Source organism: Hyla sarda, chromosome 9, assembly GCF_029499605.1.
Source record: "Hyla sarda isolate aHylSar1 chromosome 9, aHylSar1.hap1, whole genome shotgun sequence".
NCBI classification, from domain to species: domain Eukaryota; kingdom Metazoa; phylum Chordata; class Amphibia; order Anura; family Hylidae; genus Hyla; species Hyla sarda.
In genome coordinates this window covers 133,570,749-133,582,758 of record NC_079197.1, presented here as the reverse complement: position 1 = coordinate 133,582,758, position 12,010 = coordinate 133,570,749, and the positions used below count along the sequence as shown (strand labels likewise).

Below are 12,010 nucleotides of genomic sequence, written 5' to 3'. Positions count from 1 at the left end.
AGGAATTTTCTCTGTAGCATTCAGCAGCTAATAAGTACTGGAAGGATTAAGATTTTTTAATAGAAGTAATTTACAAATATGTTTAACTTTCTGCCACCAGTTGATTTAAAAGAAAAAAAAAAAAAGGTTTTCACCAGAGTACCCCTTTAAGGCCTTAAATACTTTTTTCCTCCTCACCTTCTAAAAATCATAACTCTTTTATATTTTCATCCACAGACTAGTATGAGGGCTTGTTTTTGCACAACCAGTTGTCCTTTGTAATGACATCACTCATTTTACCATAAAATGTATGGCACAACCCAAAAAAAAATACTATTTGTGTTGGGAAATTGATAAGAGAAGCGCAATTTAGCAAATTTTGGAAGGTTCAGTTTTCATTCTGTACACTTTATTGTAAAATAGACCTGTTTTCTTTATTCTGTGGGTCAATACGATTAAAATGATACCCATGATTACATACTTTTCTATTATAATACCGCAAAAAAAAATAAAAAAAAAAAAAAAAAAAAAAATTGCTAAATGTACGTCCTGGTGCATTAAGTACCACCTAACCAGGGTGTACATTTATGGCCAGCATCCTTAAGGGGTTAAAGAGGGTACTTCGGTGGAAATTTTCAATCAACTGGTACCAGAAAGTTAAACAGATTTGTAAATTACTTTTAAAGAATCTTTAATCCTTCCAGTACTTATCAGCTGCTGTATAATACAGAGGAAGTTGTTTTCTTTTTAAATTTATTTTCTGTCTGTCCACAGTGCTCTCTGCTTATACAGCAGCTGATAAGTACTGGAAGGATTAAGATTTTCAAATAGAAGTCATTTACAAATCTTTTTTTTTTTTTTTTTTTTTTTTTTTTTTTATCAACTAGTGCCAGAAAGTTAAACAGATTTGTAAATGACTTCTATTTAAAATCTTAATCCTTCCAGTACTTAGCTGCTGTATAAGCAGAGAGCACTATGAACAGACAGAAAATAAATTCAAAAAGAAAAGAACTTCCTATGTATTATACAGCAGCTGATAAGTACTGGAAGGATTAAGAGTCTGTAATAGAAGTAATCTACAAATTTGTTCAACTTTCCGGCACTAGTTGATTTAAAAAAAATAAATAAATAAATAAAATAAAAAATTATATAATGAGCTGCTTTGCATATTCCCCTACTCAGAATGCCCACGGAGTGCTTAATGGCCTTCTGAAGCTCCGTTACACCAGGAGTGGTGGCCTCGCCCTGAGGTAAATACTCAGCCCCTTTAGCTGCTCTCAGGCCTCTTACCCCAGCCAAGCCAGATCACCCTGCTCTGTACTGACGAGTGGCAAAAACCACGAAACAGCTGTCTGCAGATGGGTAGAACCTTCCCTTTTGGGGAGTAGTATGGCTTGGCATTAATCCTGATCAGCTTTTTATATTCCTTAACAGGAGCTAAGCTGATACCAGGGAACACTACCTGAAAAGGTGATGTAATGAGCTGCTTGGCGCATATTATATATATATATTTATATTTCCACCGGAGTCCCCCTTTAAGGGGAAGGTAGAAGTTGGCATTGTGGATCTTGGCAAACACTTTTGGCATTTAAGTCCCACTTCACATGTGCATTTTGTAATTAGAGCAGCAATAAAATACGGTATGATTTTCCTCCATATAAAATCAGAGGCACACTGCGGGTACAGTATAGGCCAACATACGCTGTATATGGGGTATGTGCAACACAGACTAATTTTTTAATTTTTACTTGAAAAAGGGATGTATACGCCGATCACAACCATGTCCAGTATATGACAGCTCTGTTCTGGGTGGGACATATTTCCAGGGGATCTATGGGGTTTTCCATAGCAGGAGGCTGCACACCACACTACTCCTGCACACAAAATCAGCTACAACCATTGTCACAATGAAAAGTAATGCTAATGTGAATGGAGGCCAATAGTGACTTTTCAGGACCCAAAACAGCATTAGCATCTACTAATATAACCCACTGACAATAACAAGCAAGAAAGAGTGTCTTGGCAGAATGGTTTTCAATGCAGCAGATTTCTGGGCAGTCATGGGATCAGAAAAATACAAATTAACATGCAAGGGATCCGTCACATGGCATACACCAATGGTGCCCAGCAGGTGCCCCTACTGAATTATAATGGAGTTCATTGAGTTCTATTGTAGTATCCATCAATAGCACAGCTATTCTTTCCATTCTGCAATTTAAGACATAAATAAGCCTCTACTACAGGTCTGAACAGAACCTGAGGGGGTGTTTCCCAACCAGTGTGCCTCCAGCTGTTGCAAAACTACAACTCCCGTTGGCTGTCCGGGCATGCTGGGAGATGTAGTTTTGCAACAGCTGGAGGCACCCTGGTTGGGAAACACTGATCTATGACCTGGTGCACCAAGTACCCGGACAGGTGTGATTAATCTTGGCAGACTTATGTGTGCGTGTATATAATTTATATATACAAGCGCACACACACACACACACACACACATTATTTACAGCTAGATGTGTTTGTTTAGGGGCAGCATTGTTTATATTTCCCTGTTGCCCAAAGGGTTAAAGTAATAAAAAAGGGAGCGGGGATTTCCTGACAAAGAAAATCAGTGCATTCAGTCAGTGCAAGTGTTTCCCAGGGCAAAACCCCCAAAAAGGGATATCCTGTACTGTACATGTGCTGGAATGTAGTGAATGGAGAGAATACGCCAATAACTACAGATAAGAGACGTAGTGGATCCGCCCTCGGGGGCACAATCTCTATTTACTGAGCAAATGACCAGGACAGGAGCCCTTGTCTACAGTAAATGGAGAAACGTAACATTTGCAGTAAGAACTGAATAGACAGTACGGTGTGTATATATATATATATATATATATATATATATATATATACACACATACTATCAAAGTATGAACTACAGAGATTTCCTGAATGAATGAACACCGCTTGAAATCCTGTGCATAAAATCTGCGCAGCATACTGTATGTGTGAATAGACCCGTAGGGTACGTTCACACGTGCACTGATTTCAGTGTAAGCTGAATGACTGAACACAGCTTCTAATTTGCAGTTACAAATCCCGCGCAGGATCCTGTATGTGTGAACGTACCCTTAAAGGGGTACTCCGCTGCTCAGCATTTGGAACAAACTGTTCCGACGCTGGAGTCGGGAGCTTGTGATGTCATAGCCCCATCCCCTCAAAGCAAGTCTATGGGAGGGGGCAAGACAGCCCTCACGCCCCCCCCCATAGACTTGCATTGAGGGGGCGGAACAGTTCGTTCCAAATGCCGAGCAGTGGAGTACCCCTTTAAGGTTACAAACATGTTTTAAACGGTCTTTGTAAGGATACCACCGCCTGTTCCAATGGATTCCTCATAGGATATCATCACAAAAACCCCAAAATGAAGGGGGGGGCAGGGATTCCAATTAGTTCACAAAAACCCAGGGCACAAAGCCTCATGAGGACGGTGTTGGTGCACCGAAACATGTAGAGGGGGGCACATTTTTTTGTTTTTTTAAGATTGCTGGAACTGTGCTGCAATATCACTGATATGGGAATGGCCCCAATCTCTGAAGGTGGAACATAATAAAGCACAGTCACAGCACTATTCTTTTAACAATTTTGTTGGTCACCATACACTTTTGTTGGTCACCACAGTGCTCTCTGCTGACACCTCTGTCCACATCAGGAACTGTCAAGATTAGAATCATATCCCCATAGAAATCTTCTCCTGCTCTGGACAGTTCCTAACAAGGACAGAGGTGTCAGCAGAGAGCACCGTGGTCAGACTGGAAAGAACTTCACAAATTTCTCCATAGTATACAGCAGATGATAAATACTAGAAGGGTTAAGATTTTTTAAATCCCGTTCCAATGGCTTCCTCATAGGATACCACCGCCCGTTCCAATGGCTTCCTCATAGGATACCACCGCCCGTTCCAATGGCTTCCTCATAGGATACCACCGCCCGTTCCAATGGCTTCCTCATAGGATACCACCGCCCGTTCCAATGGCTTCCTCATAGGATACCACCGCCCGTTCCAATGGCTTCCTCATAGGATACCACCGCCCGTTCCAATGGCTTCCTCATAGGATACCACCGCCCGTTCCAATGGACTGTCAGACTCCAGCAGGTCATAACGCTTTCACATTGTTAGAGGTAACAAGAATACATCAATACGACTGTCTCAGAAATTGATGCCCCACGTTGGACACACCCACCAGACACTTAGAGATGACTTATCTGCCACCAACAAACAATCTGACCAAATAGATCAGATTTCTACTGATCACAAATCACCTGCTCTGTCACCACAATATAGGCTGTGATCAACACTATCACTCCGGAACAGCGTTTCCCAGCCAGCGTGCCAACTGCTGTAAGGGCATGCTGGAGGTTGTAGTTTTGCAGCAGCTGGAGGAACGCTGGTTGGAAAACACTGCTCTGGAGCCTGCTGTACGACACCCTCATTGTCAGCCTGTGCATCACATGCAATCTACCGGCATCATGTTACAGAGCAGATCAATATATAGATTTATGGGAAAAGTTCCGGGATAACTTGTCATTTATTGATGTTTTTGTGCTTAGGAGTCCAGTAGGCGGTGCTAATGACTGAGTTTACCTGACTGTCAGTTACTGATTAGAACCGCCCACTGGACTCCTAAGCCTGGAATGAGAATTAGATTGATAACGCTGAACCTCTTCCCATAAATAATTTAATACATACACATATATATATATATATATATATATATATATATATTAAAACAGCAACGCAGCACTGACAAAAATGACAGCTGCTGACATGGGCTAAATAAATCCACTTTAATTTGGGTTTGGATCGCTTGCTCCCACCTTTCCGCTGATTTCTAAGTAGTGCTGCTTTACACACATATATATATATATATTTATGCAGTACTACTTCACCATAGGTTCCTGGTGCCAGCGCCCCGACCAGATCACAGTCCAGTAATAGAAGATTGGCGCAGCACTCGATAAAATGCAAATAAAAGTGAATGTATTCCCACATGTCCAGAAGAAACAAGCAACGTTTCAGCTCCTTAATGGAGATTTTTTCTAGCTTGAAAAAAGCTCCATTAAGGAGCTGAAACGTTGCTCGTTTCTTCTGGACATGTGGGAATACATTCACTTTTTTACATTTTATCGAGTGCTGCGCCAATCTTAGATATATATATATATATATATATATATATATATATATATATATATATCTATCTATCTATCTATCTGGGCAGCATTAGTCGGCATGCCGTTTTATGACAGCGAATGTTGTTTTACTGGTCACTCGTGTAGTGGTCGCCAAACTGCACACCTTCAGCTGTTGCAAAACTACAACTCCCAGCATGCCCGGACAGCCGTTGGCTGTCCGGGCATGCTGGGAGTTGTAGTTTTGCAACAGCTGAAGGTGTACAGTTTGGGGACCACTGTTTTAGTACCAGCACACAATGTGACTAGTCTGAATGGTCACTAAAGTGTCAGTGAGCACAGCGATCAGACAGGAGATGGGGGCACTGTGGGATGTGAGCACAGCTGTGCCTATGGGAAAATACTACAATTCCCATCATGCCTGGGCAGCAATGGTGGGAGTTGTAGTTTTTAAACAGCTGGAGGTACACAGGTTGGAGACCACTGTTTTAGTGCCAGCAGTTGTCCCCAATGTGAATGGTCAGTCATGTGTCAGTGAGCTCAGTGACCAGACAGGAGATGGGGGCGCTGTGGGGTGTGAGCACAGCTGTGTCTATGGGACAATACAGGGGCTCTATGGAGGACGGTCCCTGACAATGGCCCCACCTGCTTGTGTGGTGTCCGTCAGATCATAGCCGGTGCCCGGGAACTCCCTCAGCTTACGGCCGCTCAGGTTGAGGATGCCGGAGGTGACCGCCTCCTCCAGGGCCCGGTCCAGGCTCCTCACCGTGTGCTGGTACAGGGTCCCCGTGCTCCAGTGAGGTCCATTGGGGAAGCTGGGGAACATAGACAACGAGCCCGGGCAGACAGGGTTCACAGCACTCCCTCCTCCGCCGCCACCTCCACCACCTTGCCCGGTCCCTCCTCCTCCACCGCCGCTCTGCCCACCGGTGCCCCCCGCAGCGGCAGCTGCCACCGCCGTCTGAGTCGCCGCCATTTCTGCCAAGGAATAGCCCTGCTATAATGACACCGTTAGCAAGTGTTCGGCTCCGGGCGCATGCGCGGTGTCGACTGATGGAGGGGGGGCTGTACCATGAGCGGAGACGTGCTGGGGGGGAGGCGAAACCAAAACAAAAGTGCGGCTCTGAGGGGCCCGTCACGTCATATGGGCAATGAGGTGCCCACACACTGGGGAGGGGAAATGGGAAAGGTATCATTAAATGGATACTTTATATTAGCTTGACAGAAAGAATAGGAAACCTACAGACTAAGGGCTTGTTCACACAACGGAAATTCTACGAGGAAACGTCAAAGGACATGTTCACACCTAGGAATTTCCGTGCGGTATTCAACATTGGAATCCCGCGCAGAGATTCCGCAGCAGCAGAGTCCCATTGTATTCCGTGCACAGCGCTAGATGTTTCTGGCTCAGAAGTTCTGTTTCCGCAGAATGAATGAACCTGTTCATACTCTGTGCGGACTCCGCACGGATTGCATAGCCATTTATGAGACGGCGCATTTCCCGGCGGACCTAGTGCCGACATGTTATGCCAGCGCCCACAGTCTACAAAATGTCCATGCGGACATTCCGAAGTGTGAACATAGCCTGAGCGGTTGGTGGAATTGGATTCTGCCAGAAGATGGAATGTTTTCAATATTCCAGAGCAACCTGCCAGAGGAGTTGGGGTACTGCGCTGTAGCAAATGGGGCGGCACTTAGGCTAAGTTCCCACTTGTTTTTTTTCTGGCAGTTTTTGGAATACAGCCACTGCAGTTTTTGAGCCAAAGTCAGAAGTGGATCCATAAGGGAGGAGAAGTGTAAGTCCTTCCTTTATATGTCCTATTCCTTTTGAATACACTTCTGGCTTTGGCTCAAAAACTGCAGTGGTAGTATTCCAAAAACTGCCAGAAAAAAACACAAGTGGAAACTTAGCCTTAGGGTGCGTTCACACTATGGATTTTCCAAGCAGTATAACGCTTGAAAATACGATGTAGCAGCCTCCCATTGTTTTCAATGGGATTCTGCTGCACTATTTATGCTAGTGAATTTCTGCGGCAGACGTTCCACCACAGAAACTCCAGACTCCACCAAAATAATGAACATGAATGAACAATGCGCTTGGAAATGCATTATCTATAGATAAGGCGCATTCCTGAGTGGTCCTAGCGCCGACCTGTTCTGCCAGCACTAGCTCCTGACAGAATCCTGACTGTGGAGATTCTGTAGTGTGAATGAGCCCTTACTGTCCACATGAGATTGCCACGGACACAAAGACCGATTTCAGAGGAGGCTGCAGATAGCAGAATATCCGTCCGGAATTTACTATTAAAAATTCTGGGGGTGAACAGGGCCAATTCACACTGTGATATTTCACATGGTCTTCAATGGCATTCTGCTGTACTGTGCACAAAGCAGAAAGTCTCATTGATAATGGGCTTTTCTGTTCGGAATCTGATGAAAAATAAACATGTTCAATCTGCATCAGGATCAAATTCCTTCATAGCGGAACTTCTGACGTCTTAACTTAGCGGCAGAATCCCATTGATATCAACAAGAGGCTGCTGCAAGCGGATTTTGTTTGGAATTTCCTCGTGGAACTTCCAAGCAGAATCTTTGTAGTGTGAACATTTACCTGTATTTACCTCATCCCAATGAGTGGTTGGAAAGATAATCATTGAGGCTCAATTATCAATAGTGTCCCTAAATGACAAAAATGCTCCTTGTATCATTGTGGAAAATATTCTTTGAAAGTTGTGTACGTGGTTTGTGGGATTTTTCACTACGATTATGTATTAGGTCTTAAAGGGGTACTCTGCCCAAAGGATAGGGGATAAGATGTCTGATCGCGGGGGGGTCAGCCGCTAGAACCCCCGCGATCGTCGTGCGGGCACCCCGGCATTCTGAACATTATGTTCAGAACAGGTATGTGATGACTGGTTCTGCCAGAATCCTTAGGGTTATTGCTTTCTAGCCCTTTTGTTATTTTGTTGCTGGGACTATGCCTCTGTGCTCCTGGGTGTGGTTCAGCTTGCTGAGTCAATTAGAATCCTCCTGCTAGCTGCACAGGAATATATATAAGGAAGTCTTTCTCAGTCTTGCCTTGTCTGTGAAAGTTCTTGTGACTGTAACTAGCTATCTCTGTACTTATATAGTTTATTCTGGTTCTGTGACTTTTTGGCTTGGCTTTTGACTACCCTTTGGCTCACTGTTATTGTACTCCATTCCCTCCTGGCTTGGACTTGACTTGTTGACTGCATATTCAGTGTGTGTGTGTTTAGGTTTATTTCTGTTAGTTTTGTGTGCCTCCAGCTGTTTCCAACCTTTTTCAGTTTTTGTAGTTTATTGTATTGACCAGTGACTGTCCATCACTTATTTAGGAAGGGACCGGCACCGTGGTTGTGGACACGCTTCCTAGGGCAGGGACAGAGGGAGTGGGCAAGTTCAGGGCTGCACTCTATCCCTGCCCGACGTGACAAGGTAAAGCAAATACAGTAGTCGGCACTAGCTCTTTCTCATGTCACTTGGCATCCGCAAGCTCAAACAACCAGTAGCGTAGCAAAACACACTCTGTCCCAAACCGAAGGCGAATGGAGCTCACCTTACAAAAATACACAAGCTTTCAATGCAGTGGCGACAATTGACACCATTATGTTCAGAATGCTGGGCCCCTTGGGACGTGCCGCCATGCCACCACTATTCATATCTATGGTAGGGGGCTGCATCCCTGGATATATCTCACTGTATATAATTCCTATTCATATTTTAATATCTGCTGTTTATCTAGTTTTGGTTCTTAGGCTGTTGGCTGTAGCTATATTCCTGATTCTATGTTTTCCTGATTCTTCCTGATTCTATATCTGCCCTGTGCTACTTTGTATTCCAGTTGTATTTTGTATTTTGATTTGTTGACTCTGTATTCCCGACTTGTACAGTATCCATTTATTATGTTGACCATGATGCCCCTGCACTTTATATAGAAAGGGACTGGGGCCCAGTTGTATCCACTATTAGAGTGGTTAAGCAAGTAGGCAGGGAAAGATGCTTAGGGTCAGCTTAGGGCTCACTCTTCCCTGTCTAACGCGACATAACTTTTCATGACACTCAATCGTGATAGCAACAAAATGTATGGCTCTCTCTGTTGGCCGAAGAGCCAATGCCAAGATCGACAACTTTTCACATGTCAAAAGTTGTTTTTAATGACAGTAACGCTTTAAAGTATACATTTAAAGTGGAACTCCTGCCCATTCTACAGATTGGACATGGAGAGATGCAGGTCAGCGCTGGTGTAAGGGCTGCACAAGGCTTTGCATGTTGCACTCTGGTCAGTAAGGAGTTACAGGCCTGGGCCAATCAGCAGCTGAGGAGGGGTATTTGATTCTTCCTCAGTCATCTGGCTCTTGTTCTTTATTTCAGCTTTGTTCTGGTTTTAGTCCTGTTGGTTTCAGTTCAGACTTGTTACTTTGCTTTAGCCATGGCTTTGTGGTTCTGGCCATATTGTTTAGCCTAGTCCTGTTTGTCCTGTGAGCTGTCTGTACTCATGGTTTTAATCCTGTTTAGTTTGTATCCTGATTTGTAAAGTATCCTGACTTTTGTTCAGACCTGTTTGTGTTTTGTATTCTGCCACTGTATAGGTCCTGATCCATTGCTTCTTGCCTTGCCGCTATTCCTGGTGTTGTTTTACTATGTTTAGTCTTGTGTGACCCAGAACCTGTACATTCTTATTTGTATAGAATTGTAATTTGTATTCAGACCTGTTTTTGTTTTGTACTCTGCCATAGTATAGGTCCTGATCCATTGTTTCTTGCTTTGCCTCTATACCCGGAGTTGTTTTATTGTGTTTAGTCTTGTGTGATCCAGAACCAATGTATCCTGATCTGTATAGTGTCCTGATTTCAGTAACCTGTTAACTCACATTCATTCCTTGAAAACCTGCCACTATTTCCCTGGTAACCTTTCTGTCAATGTTCTCATACTTGCTGTATATTGTTTTGGTCCTGAAGCTGTTAGTCAGTACACTATATACCTGCCAATATATCTCTCTGTTATATCTGCTTCTTACTACTTTGCATTCCTGCAGTTAAATATTATCCTGGTTCCCTGTCTGATTGATCTGGCTTGTTAACCCTTGGCATCCTGACCTGTTTCCCCAACCTCTGTGCAGTTCTGTTTTTGACCTGATGCCCCTGCCCTTTTTTTCAACTGTAAGTTTTTATTAAAGTATTTTAACATTAAAGAAAAATAAGACAAAAAAGACTATATATAGTGTAGAGACCCAACGGTCAAAAAGAAGATACATGCATTATAACAAGCAACATATGATATTTAGGCATCCACAGCCCATCATCCACACCTTCCCCCAGCTGGCCCCAGGCAGGGCCCATATAGGAGCAACGAAACACCGAAGCATATCAAAGGTAGGATGGGAGGGGAAGGGGAGCAAACCAAAAACAAATGTCAGAACACAAAGGCCTAGAGAATAATTCTCATAATCAAGCATGGATACATACACAAAAGAAAACACACATAGACAAACATGAAGCAGAGTCAGAGGATCAGTGTAAGAAAAGGATAAAGGTAGAAGAAAAGGGAAAGAGACTCAGAGTCAAGGATGCCATTGATCAGTAAAGCGATCCCATGGCTCCCAAACTGAGAGAAATAGAGGCACAGTATCATTCAAGGAGGCAGTAGGAGATTCAAGAGAGCGGATCTCACGGATACGGGCAGCAAGATCATCCTCAGAGGGAGGGATGGTCCTCTTCCAGTATTTTGCAATTAGAGTCTTTGCATCAAGAACTACGTGCATGAAAAGTTTGAACGGCTTCTTTGACAGGGCAAGATAGGAAAGATGGAGTAGATAAGTCAGGGGATCAAGCGGAACAGAAACACCCACCACAGCACAAAACAACCTCTGTACCATTCTCCAGTAATCCACTATAGGTCCAAAAGATGTGATAAAGAGTACCTAGACCCACCCCACAATGCCAACACTGGGGAGGAATGGCAGGGTTCAGCTTATTCAATATTTCAGGGGTATGATACCATCCCATCAGCATTTTGAATTGGGTTGCCTTGTAGGCCGTGCAAATGGACGCCTTAGAGGCGTGTGTTACGCCGAGCGCTCCGGGTCCCCGCTCCTCCCCGGAGCGCTCGCTACACTTCCCTCACTGCAGCGCCCCGGTCGGTTCCACGGACCCGGGGCGCTGCGTTACCACCTCCGGCCGGGATGCGATTCGCGATGCGGGTAGCGCCCGCTCGCGATGCGCACCCCGGCTCCCGTACCTTACTCGCTCCCCGTCAGTTCTGTCCCGGCGCGCGCGGCCCCGCTCCCTAGGGCGCGCGCGCGCCGGGTCTTTGCGATTTAAAGGGCCACTGCACCGCTGATTGGTGCAGTGGTTCCAATTAGTGTTTACACCTGTGCACTTCCCTATATCACCTCACTTCCCCTTCACTCCCTCGCCGGATCTTGTTGCCCTAGTGCCAGTGAAAGCGTTCCTTGTGTGTTCCTTGCCTGTGATTCCAGACCTTCTGCCGTTGCCCCTGACTACGATCCTTGCTGCCTGCCCCGACCTTCTGCTACGTCCGACCTTGCTTCTGTCTACTCCCTTGTACCGCGCCTATCTTCAGCAGCCAGAGAGGTTGAGCCGTTGCTAGGGGATACGACCTGGTCACTACCGCCGCAGCAAGACCATCCCGCTTTGCGGCGGGCTCTGGTGAAAACCAGTAGTGACTTAGAACCGATCCTCTAGCACGGTCCACGCCAATCCCTCTCTGGCACAGAGGATCCACCACCTGCCAGCCGGCATCGTGACAGTAGATCCGGCCATGGATCCCGCTGAAGTTCCTCTGCCAGTTGTCGCTGACCTCACCACGGTGGTCGCCCAGC

The 12,010-nt window shown here is 45.0% G+C and overlaps 1 protein-coding gene across 5 annotated transcripts in view; it reads right to left on the bottom strand.

Moving 5' to 3' along the window:
- Nucleotides 1-6,128, bottom strand: part of LRCH2 (leucine rich repeats and calponin homology domain containing 2) — a 121,666-nt gene extending 115,538 nt beyond the window's left edge. For all 5 annotated transcript variants that reach the window (XM_056540276.1, XM_056540278.1, XM_056540277.1 and 2 more), the window contains exon 1: nt 5,794-6,128. In XM_056540276.1, coding sequence (XP_056396251.1) covers nt 5,794-6,124 — 331 coding nt within the window. In that variant the 5' untranslated portion in view covers nt 6,125-6,128. The remainder of the gene's footprint in view (nt 1-5,793) is intronic.
- Between the last annotated feature and the right edge of the window lie 5,882 nt (nt 6,129-12,010).